This window comes from Myotis yumanensis, unplaced genomic scaffold, assembly GCF_028538775.1.
Source record: "Myotis yumanensis isolate MYYU_CA2020_CCGP unplaced genomic scaffold, mMyoYum1.0.hap1 SCAF_17, whole genome shotgun sequence".
In the NCBI taxonomy this organism is placed as follows: domain Eukaryota; kingdom Metazoa; phylum Chordata; class Mammalia; order Chiroptera; family Vespertilionidae; genus Myotis; species Myotis yumanensis.
This window is the reverse complement of record NW_027223768.1, coordinates 5840494-5854058: the sequence shown is the minus strand read 5'-3', so window position 1 is coordinate 5854058 and position 13565 is coordinate 5840494. Positions and strand designations below refer to the sequence as shown.

The 13565-nt window shown below is 61.8% G+C and overlaps 1 protein-coding gene across 1 annotated transcript; it reads left to right on the top strand.

The window, feature by feature from the left end:
* The first annotated feature begins 5285 nt into the window (after window positions 1-5285).
* Window positions 5286-13369, top strand: ALX3 (ALX homeobox 3). Its single transcript, XM_070396782.1, has 4 exons — window positions 5286-5562; window positions 10414-10730; window positions 12550-12678; window positions 13061-13369. Exons 1-4 carry the CDS (start codon window positions 5286-5288, stop codon window positions 13367-13369), a joined length of 1032 nt encoding a protein of 343 aa, XP_070252883.1.
* The last annotated feature ends 196 nt before the right edge of the window (window positions 13370-13565 follow it).

The following is a 13565-nucleotide window of genomic DNA, read 5'->3' as shown; positions in this document are numbered from 1 at the left end:
GGGAAGCAAGCCCTGAGCCCAGGCCAAGCCTTCAGAAAACTAGCCCGGCCAAGACCTGGCGTGGGGTCATGAGACACCCCAAGACAGACCACTAAGCCATTCTGCTCCTGGATTCCTGGGACCACAGTCAGGGACTTAGTTTGAAGCCGCTAAGTTTTGGGGTGCTTTGTTACACAGCATTAGGCGACTAATACACAGACCAATCCCAGTTTCATCTTTTGTGAAATGGGACTTGAAAATGAAGTGAGATGGTGTTGGCCTAAACGCTGTAGGTGTCCTGTTGGGGGTGGGTATCATCATTATTACCCATCCCCCCACCGCTCCACTGGAGACCCCAGAGGAGCTGGGCAGAGCCCTCCCACCTCCTTCACTTGCTTTTCTCCTGGTCCCTTGTCAAGTTCAGGCCTGACTGTCTCTCTTCCTCCACCGTGGGAGGAACACTGGACTGGACAGATGTGTCTGTGCCATGGTGGGCAGCACCTTCCAGAACTCTGGGCTGGGTCCGGGCTGGGTCCCACCCCCGTTCTCAGGGTGTTCAGTGGTGTGTGCTTGCATTTCCTTAGAAGGGCCCCAAATGTGATAATTACATACTTGTTAGTCCTGGAAAATAACAAATCTGGAATCGGCACTGTGGAACCAATGGATTTCCTGCCGAAGTGAGGTCAGCCGGGCCCTGGCCGGCTTTCCCGCAAGAGCCAAAGCTCAGCTCCAGAAAGCCCTGCAGGCACCCACCCAGGTCCCAACCCAGCCCGCATCACAGGCTCCCCACAGGCCCGTCTACTTAACTCTCCACCTCTCAGCTCCAGCAACAGTTGTTATATTCATGGTTTCCTCACACCTGCCTGCTGGGCTTGGCCTGGGCTTCCTCCTCCCTGCCTCCCCCACTAGAGAATCCAGAGCCGGGTGGGCAGACATGGACGAATGCCGGTGTTAGAATTGCCAAGAAATTTCAACCTGGTCCCTTCTGTTTTACACAAAGCTCGAGTTCATCAAAGACTCCCCCACAAAACGGGGTGGGGAGTGTGGTCCATGTGGGCACTTGCCCCAGAACCAGTTATAGACGTCACACAAAGGCCGTGAGTGAGGCAGATACGGGTAAATCGGCCCTCAGGATGCTGCCAATCCCAGGCCGAGCGCCACCTCTCAGCCCCAGGGAGGTGGGCAGAGAGAGAGAGAGGCTTGGGGTGGAGCCAGGCTCAAGAAATGTCTGAATAAACAGGGTCTGGGTCGCTCCAGCGAAGCTGGACTACAGAATCGCTCCTCTCGGTTTCCCAGGGGAGAAGGGGCGGCACAGTCAGCGGAAGGACAGATGAAATCAGCGGAAGCAGAGAAATAGGTCCCTCACTTCCCAGAAATCTTACTCGGAGACACAGACGTCAGCCTGGACGGTGAGAACCACAGGCCAGGATTCTGGGTATCCACAGCCCAGGGCCTCCCCCCCCTCTGCCCCCCAGCCCCCTTCTGTCTTTCTTTTAAATGTCGTGGCTGAGAAGGAAGCACCGGATCTGCACGTTTATTTACCATTCCTGAGCCTGACCTTCCAGGAAGAATGTCACTAATGAGAAACAATCAACTTTGCTCCCAAACCCAGAACTTCCATAGGGATCCATGCGGGGTTTCAGAGTCGAAACAGGGCGAGGGGAATCCTGACTGTCTTCCCTTTGAGGGAAAAGAAGGCAACGGACTGTTCTGTCTGGAAGGAAGTTTTGTGTGTGTTGAACAAATGTCAGAGGTGAGGTTGCTTCTCTCCCGCTGTCCCGACCCCTGGATCTCCCCTGGGAAAAAAGAGGGCATACGCCTTCCTGGGGTGTGGGCGGAGGGAAGTGGAAACTAAAAGTGCTAGTAGGGACGGAAGTGTCCTGGATTCAAGAACTGACCCTACAGTGGAGGCGAGAAGTCCGAACTCTGCTCTCCTCCCTCACGTCCACATTATGACTGTCCATACGGAGGAGACCCCGCCATCCCAGCAGGGTGCACGCTCCGTGAAGACAGGGGTCTGTCCGGCTTGCTCTCTGCTGCCTCCCAGTGCCAGCAAATGCCCGTCACCTAGTAGGTCCTCTTATCAAACGGGTGGATTACCCAATTAGCCAGCATGAAACACTTGCATAGAAACAGCCAGTGGGTGTCATTTCCATTTTCTCAGCGGGCACAGAGATTTCTTTTTTAAGATTTTTTTGTTTGTTTTTTTTTTTCATGACAGGACCTAGAATTTTCTGGATCATCCGGTCAGTTCATCTCGCTGGGTCCATGGACAACCCATCAGTGCCAAGCGCTATTGCAACCCAACTGGTTATTAAACGGTGTGAACGGTGAACTTACAAATTCTCTTTAAACTCTGCCTCACATCTGGCTGTGCCCGTGGGTCGTAAAACCTCTCAGGTGTTAGACACGCTGTTTCATTTCGTCTCGGCTTAGCAGACACCACTCCCCACCTACTGCAGGGCCACCGCAGCTGGGTGCCGCTCGAGACTCCAGAAACTGCCGCTTGGTGAGCAGGAAGGCAGCGTGGGACTCCATCCAGGACCAGCCCTGTCCCCCATCAGGCTGGCCTCACTTCTCCCCTTTCAGAGAGAAGCCCTGACCGTCCTCCCTCTGGGAAGAGGAGGGTGTGCCTCGCATGATATCAGCTGCCTGGCGTTAGCTGAAGAAGGCCTGCGAGACCCTGGATCTGCATGCAGATTCCGGTCCTGCCCCTAAGTGGCTGTGTCCACCCTGGACAGCCGGCTCCCTTCTGTGGCTCCGTCTCTTTGTAAAACGGGGAGAACTGTACCTACTTCCTGAGGTTGTTGTGAGACTTCAATGAGTCAGTGCACACAGGCCCCGTGAGGTAGTGCCTGGCACACGGGAAGGGCTGTGTGTTAGCTAGTGTTCTCGTCTGTTATCTGCACAGTGAGGTCCTGTGGTCCTCCGGGCCTCTCAGCCCTCGTAAGAAGGAAAACTCAGTCACTGAGGTGCCTTTTTGGGGGGTATTTTTGATGCACCTGCCCCATCAAACGCATCCCAGAACATGTATGGCTCAAGAGATGAGTTTGCACCAGTGATTTAAAAGGGGGCTGCACAGGCTCCTCTAGGTGTCCTGACTTGCATGGTCTTGGGACAGAACCCTCCCAGGGGGCAACTCCAGCCACCCATCCAACCTGAGGGAGAATCTGGGGCCGCCTGCTGCCTCCGTTCGGCTGGCAACACCGTCTTGGCATGGAAGTTGGCCTGTTCGAGTGGGAGAATGCCAGGGGGAACTGTTGGGTCTGGGAAGGGGTGGCAGTCCCCAAGTCTGTCTGCTCAGCCCCAGCCTCTGGCCTGTTCAGTCCGGGGGCAGGAGCCTTCCCTCACTTCGGTGATATAACCCAGAAGTCCGCGGCTTCTGCATAGTGTCACGATATTAACTGTCTCTTAAATTAACACAGTTCATCACATCCATTGAAACATAAGTGCTTTACAAATACCCCTCGTCCATGGGCATGGCCCATTTTTATGACGAAAAAACGAAGGCCTACTTTATCCCCGGAGGCAAAATGCATGGCATCTAAGCCAGGCTGCCTCACTTACGCTGTTGGTGGGGACACTTTTCCCGTGACAGACTTGTGTCCTCCACAGTGAGCGGCTAGATGCCTTCGCTGAATAGACGAAGGTGTCCCTTGTCAACACTAACATCTTCCTGAAAGGAAAATGATACCCACACACATGCAACCCAATAACTATTGGAAAACATGACGAGTGGTCAACAGTGACCATACAGGTTGCTTGCCCAGTGCTGGGATCCACTGGGTCCCAAAGAACGGACTGGCGTGGCGAGGCCAGAGAGGAACTTCATTGGGAGCTGAGCCTCTCTCGGCTGGAAGTCCCAGCCCCAGGTGCTCTCCTCGCTGCCGTCTGCAGGCTGTGATTAGGGGCCCTAATGGCCATAATGCCTCCAATGTGGTGTTTAAACCAATAAGGCTTCAGAGAAGTTACGGGATGTTTAATAATGGCTTAATGACTACTTTCGAGATGCAAGGCTTCTGGTTCCTGTTTGGCCTTGATTTATAGCCCAACTCCGGCTGAGGACAGCCAAGAAACCCCCCCTCAGCCCCCAGCGGAAGAGGGAGGTGTTCACACCAGGCTTCTTGGATTCCTTTAAAAACTGAGAATTCAAATGAAATACAAATGATGTTTGACTCCCCACCTTTCTCACTGGTCTCATGAGGCACTGAAAATAAAAATAAAAAACCCGTGTGACCCAGACGTACGGACTCCTCAGTCCACAGAAGTGAGCAGGACCCTGTGGTATATTTACCAGATCTTAGCTCGGGGTCGGTTCTCTTTTCAGAAATTCTGAGCTACTGTGCTCGTCCTCCTTCCCTGAGGCTGGAGAGCCCCAACTCTCCGATGTGATCCTCCCGGCCCCTCCCTGCAAAAGGCAGGCCGGGGCAGCAGAGCCCTGGGTCTGAGCTGCAGGGGGCCTCTCCACGGTGGGTCCCCGGGCACCTCCAGGTCATTTGTCCGCTGAAGGCAGTCACTCCATGCGGAACCGGCCAAGTACCCACCACCTGCTCCAAAGGCAGTCTCTGGTTGCCCCTGCGAGTCTCCCTGTCTGCGCCAGCCCTGCCCCTGTTTCAGACCCACCAGCACTATACAAAGACTGAGGATTGACTCGGTTGACCAGTTAGATGGGGGCAGCAGCTGGCTGGTTCAAGGTCCCACAGCTAGCATAGCGCCTAGCCCCCAGCCTCGGGTCAGGGCTGTTTCAAACAACACTCCAGGTGACTCCTATTCCTGTGAGAAACGAGATCTCTAAGGGAGGTGGTTTTTACTGGAGGCAACATTTTCCCAGGTCCCAGCAAAGAGGTAGTGAAGTCCCAGCCCTTACCTGCCGTGGTCCTCATCCCGGGCTGCTGGACTACAAATTCGTTTTGGGGAAGATGGAGGGAGGACTCTATCCCAAACGGCTTCACCCCCTCTAGACCGGATATCAGGACCAAGGTTACTGCTCTGAACAAGGGCCTCACCCAGATGGGCAGACAAAAGGGCCTTCCTTGGTCCTCCAACCGCCTCGGATACTCGGGTTGGGGTGAATCTGGGGGCTCCCGGCCTCCGAGGGGTTAACCCGCGCGGGGCCGCACGTGACGTGGATGGTTCCAGCCCAGGCGCTGCCCCCTCCAGCCCTCCCCCCACCACCCCCGCGGTGCACGCCGCTCCCGGGGGCTCCGCGCCCCCGCGCCCAGGTCCCTCCCCCTTGGCGGGCGCTCACAAGCCGAGCCGGCTGCGCGAACCCGGGAGCCCCGGCGGCCTGTGCGCCCCGAGCCGGCATGGACCCCGAGCGCTGCGCGCCTTTCGGCTTGGGGCCCGGGCCCGACCCCTACGCGGCCGCTGGGGACGAGCCTCCGGGCGGCCAGGGGACCTCCGCCGCCGCATCTCACCTGCACCCCGCGCCGCCCCGAGGACCACGACTGACCCGCTTTCCGGCCTGCGGGCCTCTGGAGCCCTACCTCCCGGAGCCGGCCAAGCCTCCCGCCAAGTACCTGCAGGACCTCGGGCCCGGCCCGGCGCTCAACGGCGGCCGCTTCTACGAGGGCCCGGCGGAAGGTAACGCGGCTGGAGCGCGCAGCCGACCTGCTCCCCTTCCCTCCCGGCCGCCCGGCCTCCCCGCTTCCCCCTCCCGCTCGCTGATTTCTCAACTTCGTGACCCTCCCGCACGCACACGGCTCCCTCGGCAGCGAAGCGGCCCCGCGCTGGTCCAGGCCGGGCAAAAGCCAGCGGTGCGGGGGGCAGAGCCACGTGTGCCTTCGGCGGCGGGAATGGGAGGCGGAGGTCGAGAAAGGGTGGAGCGGAGAAGGCTCGGGACCCGAAGGCGGCCAGAGCCGGGAAGGAGAGTCATGCTTGGCGGAGCGGGGCTGGCGCTGTCACCCACCCAGAAGCCCCGACCCGCCAGGGCCCCGGTGCCACACTGAGCCCCGGGCCCTGATGCGGGGAGAGGATCGCGGCTTTTTTGCGTGTAGCTCCTGTTGCCGCCCCGAGGCTGGGCCCCGACCCAGGATGGCCAAGCCGGGCCTGCCGAGGGCTGTGGCCTGGCCGCCGCCGGCCTCTCCTCCCAGGCCCAGCTTCCGCGGGGAGGGCGCTCACGGTGACGGCAGCCGGTCCCCCGGGCCGGGGCCAAGCTCTCTACGGAATAACTGCTCTTACTTCTCAGACTAACCTGGCCTCCCGTCGTTATGCCCGGCGATGGCCACCCTCTCGCGGTCTGGGCTTCCCCGCACCGATCGCCGCCGCCGGGCCCTTTGGAGCAGCCCGGGCGGCCGAATCCCAGCGCCTGGGCGCGAAGGCCGGTTGGACCGCGCCGCCTCCCGAGATGGAGCCTGAATGTCCCGGCCGGGCAGGCGGGCCCGCAGTCCCGCCAGCGCCCACTGCACGGGGGGCGGATCTGTAGGAATCTGGGCGCCCGCGCCGCCCCATCTGCGCTGCCACATCCCGCAGCTCAGGCCCAGAGCTGGAGCCCCGAGATCGGCCCAACCCGCCGCCGCCCCGCTGGCGCCTCGCGGGCCTCCGCGGAGTGGACGGGCAGCCCCGGCCTTCGCCCCGCCGGCGGTGGGAATGAGTAGAGGAGGCGGGAGGTGTGTGGGGGTCAGCGGAGGAAATGAGCGAGGCCGCGGAGCTTCGTGTCTGTGCCCTTTGAAAGAGGCTCTCCTGATAAAAACCACAGTTGGGACTTAATGAGAAGCAGTTGGCCCGGCTCCTCTGATCCCAGCCAGAGGCGGCGGTCGCGCTGCGCCCGCAGCACCGCCGGGGACAGGTACCCAGCCGAGCGGGGCGCGCGGCGTCGGGCAGGACCCACCCGCGGGCCCGAGTCCCTGCTGGGCGCGCCGGATCCCGCACGGACCGCGGGGCGCCAGGGCCCGCCCGGCGGCGCTGGAGCAGAAGGAGCGGAGGGAGGAAGCGGCGAGGCGAGGGGGTCGGCAACGAAATGCGCGTAAAGAAAACCGAAGCGTGTAAACAACCAAAAAGAGGGAAAAGGAAATGGAACAAAGCACCGGAGGAGAGGGGTGATAACGAAAAGTAGAGGCGCTGGCGAGCTGGCAGGACGGCAAGGAACAGAGGAAGAGCGAACGAGGAAAGAAACCAGCGGAGATCGAACGAAGCGGGTAAATGGAGGAGGGAAAAAACGAAGAGAGTAGGAGCAGACAAAACGAAAGAAAAGGGGACATCCCGAGAGAGCAAAAAACAGCCAAAAGGACGAGTGGGAGAAGGAAAGGAACAACTCAAGCCGAGCGGAGGGCAGGCCGAACGAAAAGGAGGCGCCGCGGTGCGAGCGGAGCCTGGAAGGAGCCCCGGCGCCCCCGGCTCTGCGGCTGGAACTGGGCGGCGGGCGCGCGGCCTGCGGACTTGCGGCGGAGCCGGGCTGCCGGGAGGGAAGGCCCCGGAGTGCGGGGCGCGCAGTCTTCAGGTGGGACGTGGCGGGCAAACGGGGAAGCCGACTTATTTCCCGGCTTTTAAAGTAGCGGGCACGGATGTTTCCAGTTCAGACCAGTGAGCGCGCAGCTGCTCCCCATCTGCAGCGCGATATTGGCCGCAGCCGGGCCGTTGCGCGCCCCAGAGCCTGGCGCGCCGCGCTCCTCTACGGCTCTTGGGGGAGAGCGCCCAGCCCTGCCCCGGACCCCGCCGCGTCCAGGCGGCGCGGTCTACCTCGTGCCCTCTGTGTATGGCTGCTCAGAGCGCCGGAGAGCTGCCCGGCGGGTCCTTCCTGCTCTGCCCGGGGCCGCGCCGTCTGTCCCTTCGCTTGGCTCCCTGACCTCGGACCTCGCCTGCTGGGGCGGAGGCCCTGAGCTGGGTACCTATAGGAGCCGCACTCTCGAGCGGACCATGCCTCGAGGGGAGTTCCAGGTTATTGGCTGGGAAGCTAGGGAGAGCACCAGGCCCCACGGGGTCCCACATGCGACGTTTATGTCCACATGGGCCTCAGGTTTTCAGCTAGAGTTGCAGGAGCCCTCGCCTCCGCTAGCACTGAGGGTCGCTTGGGAAATGGCGTGAGCGCGGAGCAAGCTGCCGAGAAAGTTCAAAGCCGGGTAGCTGGTTCTGGGACCTCAGTGGACGCCATCGTGGGGGCAGTAGGGCTCCCGCGCTGCGCAGCTCCGAGGCTGTAGCTAGTAGGGCGCTGGCAGCCCCGTGCGGTGTGAGTGCTGGAAGCGTGAGAGTGAGTCAGGGACGGAGCTCCGTGGCCCCTCAGAGGTCCTTGTCCTGGCACCTGCCTTTCCCCTCGACCCCCAACCCCTGGCTGCTGTGGTGCTGCGGTTAGGCAGGCCCTAGACACCCAAGCGTTGAGCCCGGGGCTCCCAGTGTCCAACACGGGCGCTCCCCCTTTAACACCCAGTGTCCCCACCAGGTGCAAGTGACTCCCACACAGCCTATAGGCGCTGGGCCTTAGACGCTAAAATTCAAACTGCTGGCCTGCCCAGCGGCTCTCCGCCCCCCTCCACCTCTTCTCTGGGCTTCCATCCTCAGGAGGCTGCCCTATCCTCCAAAGAGGGGGAGGCGCCCTCCCCGAGTCCTCAGGCAGATGGAGAGGGCTCCCGGCAATGGCAGGAGGGAGAAGTTCTGGTCCCCTGACAGGGCTGGAGACTGGGCAGGCATGGGAGGCCACTCCAGGCGGGCAGGCTGTGCTTTTTGGGGGAGCCATCCTGAGAAGTCCTGCTGCACATTCCTCCCTGATCCTGGGTGGCTGACTCAGGGAGGCAAGTCCTGCAGCCCCAGATCGGGTGGCTTCCTCTGGGAAGATCCCCTTGGAACAGATGTGAGGGCCCAAGAGGCAGAAGAGCAAGGCCCAGGGCTTTGGGGTGAGGTCACTGCCCTCCGCAGTGATGTCCACACTCCCCGGCCCCCATCCCTGAGCCACACTCACCCTGTACGCCCAGTCCAGCAGGACCTCCCTCTGAAGCTGAGACTCCGGCCTGCTATGTGTCAGGCCTTGTCAGTCTCCGGGTCTTCCTGACCGTTTCCAATGATTCGGTTCAACTTCCATAAGCCCTTCTTCCTAAGCTTCTACCGCGTGGACTTGCCCCTAGAACAACGACGACAACACGTGGCCCTGAATGGAAGCCAGAGCAGGAGTACTTCCTCCTCTGCTGTCTGCGAGGCTCCACCTGAGCCGTGAGGGACACCTGTGCACAGGCCCTACCTGACTCCCCCAAGCCTCCAGGACACACAACTCGGAGCTTATTTTGGCTCCTAGGGGTCCTGGGAAGTCCCTGACCACCTTCCAGCTGAGGGACACCTTGCACAACGTGTCCTCTACACACACACAGGGATTCATCAGACCTGGAACCCCAGAAGCCATCTCCCCAGTCCCATCCTCCCCCTACCCCCCCTCAATGACAGCTGTGATCCTGACACAAACCCTGGGGAAGAAACTGCCTCTCGGTGCCAGCTTGCTGGGCCTCCAGGGCCAGGCCCTGCTGGGGACAGGGACCAGGGCCAGGGGAGGGGCCGTGTGAGTCAGTGGGGCATCTTTGTGGCGTTGCTCCTGCCATTCCAGCAGACTGTTGGGTGGAGGTCTCATGGTGGCGCTGCTGGGGGCCTCGCCAGAGGGAGAGAGCGGGCAGTAGGGTGACCTGTTTCTCACTGTGCCCTGGTCCTGGCAGGACTCGCCAAGCTTCCAGGGGGAGGGGGAGCGCCCTGGGGTAGGGCTGCTGGGGACCGTCCCAGTCGCCACTCAGGTCCCCCTGCTTGTCAGGCTCTTGAGGAGGGAGGGGACAGGCTATGATGGGAACATGGGGTTGGGGGCTGTGCCCTGTTTCAACACTGGCGGCCCCACTCCCTTTCTCTGCGTACAGCCTACCTCCTGCCTCTGTTGCTGGGGCTATGTCCTCACCCAAACAGCACAATGTGGGCAGGAATGAGATGACGCCTCTGGAGGCGTCTTTGCCCCCTCTTGCCCTCATACCCCAGGGCTAGGGGATTTGACTTAGCCCTGAGACTTGGGGTCCAGACCAGCAAAGGTTGTCAGCATCCGTTTCCTGGGCATGAGGACATGGGAACCAAGGACATGGGAACAAGGGACCAGGAGGCACTTTCTGGCAGGGGCAGGGAGAAAGATGTCCACCCTCCCATCCTCACCCCCTCCTCCCACCCCTGTGCCAGGCCCTGCCACGGCGCCAATCCTGGCACCTCCTCACCCTGTGGGATGCGCCACCCCAGAGCACTTCCCCGAAATGGACCCCCTCTGGCCCCGGCAGATCCGCCCAGACCACAGACAGCCCGGTTCCCCTGGGCCCCCTCCCCAGCTGGAGGCTCAGCAGGACGCCTCCTCATGCCAGGCTCCCATGGAGGGTGGCTGCCTGAGGAAGGGGGAGGCGGGGACTGAAGCGTCAACAGTCTTCCCCTCCCTTCATTCCACCCACAAAACCCCCTGGTTCGGTTTCCATCCTTTCTGTGTTTCCATTGCAGCCGAGGAGAAGGCCTCCAAGGCGGCCAACTTCCCCCAGCTGCCCTTGGACTGCCGAGGGGGCCCCAGAGACGGGCCCTCCACCCTGCGAGGCTCCCCGGGCCCTTGCCTGGCCAGCCTGCGCGTCCCCCTGTCCCCGGGACTCCCTGACGCCATGGAGTTGGCCAAGAACAAGAGCAAGAAGCGCCGCAACCGCACAACCTTCAGCACGTTCCAGCTGGAGGAGCTGGAGAAGGTCTTCCAGAAAACCCACTACCCCGACGTGTACGCCCGGGAGCAGCTGGCTCTGCGCACCGACCTCACCGAGGCCCGGGTTCAGGTGAGGGCACCCAGACAGCGGGCCAGACCCAGACAGCGGGCCAGGCCCTGGAAGGGCTGGGAGAGGTGGGCACCAGCACTCCCAGGTGCCTGCCCTCCTGGGCTCGCCCTCCATGCCCAACTCTGCTGGGGCCACAGGCTGGCAGCCCAGGTTGAGGCTTAGGCCTGGGTTATGGGGGTGGTGGCCTCTGCGTGGCAGTCCCCTCTGCGCGCACTAGCTGACCGGGTGATTGGGGACATGCCATTGAATGTCAGGGTTCCAGTTTCCCAGTTCAGGGAGCCCCAAAGGGCAGCCTGTGGAAGCAGTGAGATGCTGAGCACGTATGAGCACTGCTCCAGAGGTGGTTGTGGGAAGGGAGGGTCTAGGGGTGGGGGTGGGGTCGTCTCGGGCTCAGTGACACCCAAAGCCATCCTGAGCCAGTGACTTTCAGTCCTACCAACACTCAGACCCTGGCCAGGAGCCCCGCCCCACCCAGCAAACCTCCCAGTAGGGGTCAGGCCCCAGACTTCTGGAGGGGCCGTGGCCGGCTTCACAAGCGTGGAGCCCAGCCTGTGAGGATGCGGGTGGGGTTGGGGGCCTAGGAACAAGAGAGAGGGAGACAGGAAGTCAGTGCCTAAGGCATTTTGGACGTGGGAACGAACTTGAAGGTGGCAAGCCGGGGTGGTGATGGGATGTGAGGCTCCGTGAGAGTCAGGCCCAGGAGGAGGTGGCTGCTGTGGCCTTGCTGGGAACTGGCCTGACACAGCAGGTCACTGCCCTGCTGAGCAGGAGGCCCTGGGAGAGGGCTGGGGTGGGCTTCTGGGGAAAGGTGCAGAGGTGATTTCTAAACGGGAGACTTCGTAGGGGCAGAGCTCACGCTGTCACCCCTGCGGGGCCTCTCTAGAGCCTGTGAAATCACTGGCGCGGGGCAGCTCTGGCAGGATATGGGGGCCGTCAGGCCAGTGCCGCCCAATAGAGAAGGCCTTCCGCTGGATCCCACACAGGACCAGAGGGCTTGGGCTGTCCCCCCTTCTGTGCCGGGTCCTCCTGCCTCCATGTTCCTCCCACAGCAGATTTCTGGAACTGTCCACCGGGCTTCCCAGGGCCTGGGGCCATCAGGGGGAGGTGGCCAATAGCCACGACAGCCCCGATTACATAAGCATGAAGTCAGAGCAGCAGGTCTCCCTCCGAGGCCTCAGCCAGCCTCCGGGCTGGGCTCTGACCAGCTACTCCTACGGAGCTGCTCTGGGACGTGGAGCCTTCCTCTCCTTGGCTTCTCAACCTGGATGGGTGCGGGCGCAGCCACAAGGCCCCACACCTAGTCCAGCAGCTTCCCAATGACTGAGGCCCTGGAGTAGGGATACTTCCTCTGACGGGAGAGAGGAAGGCTGGGAGCTGGCAGGGAGCTGGCAGGCGGGCGGCCCTCCCTGAGCTTGCCCAGGCCTGCTGTGGGGGCTCTGCAACCCCAGGTTGGGGGTGGGATGTGCCCGGCTTCTTAACTCAGGGCCTGGCCTGCCTGCATGGGTAGGATGATGGGGGTGAGCATGAGGGGCTTGGGTGAGGTTACTTTTACACACTCATACACGCATGTGGGCAGGCGCACACACACACACACAGACACACACAGCTGCTTCTGTTTGCAGCCCCAGCTAGATCCCTAGAAAGCAGGGGAATGGCTTTGGTTTGGCTCAGTTTTGACATCGCCAACCTCTAGTCCAGAGGCTGACACATAAATGATAGCCAGCTGCCACGCTGTGGGACACAGCCATCCACTCCCCCAGCCCCTTCCACTCCTCGGGGCCGCTTCACCACCCCCTCGGCCTCTCCCCTCTGCCCCCAGGTCTGGTTCCAGAACCGCAGAGCCAAGTGGCGGAAGCGGGAGCGTTATGGGAAGATCCAGGAGGGGCGGAACCCCTTCTCGTCTGCCTATGACATCTCTGTGCTGCCCCGAACGGACAGTCACCCCCAGGTAAGACACCCCCCGCCCGCCCCACTCCTGCTGTGTCCCGTGGGGTAGCCAGTGAGTGTGAGCTCTAGCCCTGGGGAGACCTGGAGTGGCCTCGGAGCCTGTGTGACTTGGGCAAACCATGTCTTCTGCTGGCCAGCGGGGCCCTCGTCACCCTGACAGCACAGAGCAGCTGGCACAGAGGACTCTGAGGAAAACTCATTTGAGAAGCAGTGCCAGGGTCTGAGATGCCTCTGCAAGTGCAGGGGGAGGAGGGTGGCAGATTCTAGACCTGTGCCAAGTGGAGGCTTCTTGGGAGTGTCCGGAGCCCTAAGGGCAAAGAGAGAGCCCTGGTTAGGGGCCAGTCCCGGGGCTCCGGACTCACGGGCCTCCTTTCTCTTTGCAGCTGCAGAACTCCCTGTGGCCCAGCCCCGCGTCTGGGAGCCCCGCCGGGCCCTGCCTCGTGTCTCCAGAGGGCATCCCCTCCCCGTGCATGTCTCCGTACTCCCACTCGCACGGGAATGTGGCTGGCTTCATGGGGGTGCCGGCCTCCCCCGGAGCGCACCCTGGCCTGTACTCCCTCCACAGCTTCTCCCCGGCCCTGGGGGACCACAGCTTTGAGGCCGCCCCAGATGTCGACTATAAGTCTCCAAGCCTCGTCTCGCTCAGGGTGAAGCCGAAGGAGCCGCCCAGCCTGCTGAACTGGACCACGTGATCAGACGTTTGGACCTGCAGACCAAGCTGCCACCCCTTCCCTGTGCCCGGCTGCTCCCACCCCACCCTGGCCTGGATGCCAGAGAGACACACCTTTGCCTCTGAGCTCCAGATGGTCCCCAGGGAGGGCAGAGCAGCTGGAGTCCTCAGCCTCTCGCCAAGTCTTTTCTCTTAGAATAAGGCGGGCTGCCCAGGAG

Excerpts from the sequence above, each read along its gene's own strand:
- ALX3 (XM_070396782.1), top strand. The coding sequence starts at position 5,286 with ATGGACCCCGAGCGCTGCGCGCCTTTCGGCTTGGGGCCCGGGCCCGAC. Across the intron at positions 5,563-10,413 it reads CTACGAGGGCCCGGCGGAAG|CCGAGGAGAAGGCCTCCAAG; the intron begins GTAACGCGGCTG and ends TTTCCATTGCAG. Across the intron at positions 12,679-13,060 it reads GAACGGACAGTCACCCCCAG|CTGCAGAACTCCCTGTGGCC; the intron begins GTAAGACACCCC and ends TTCTCTTTGCAG.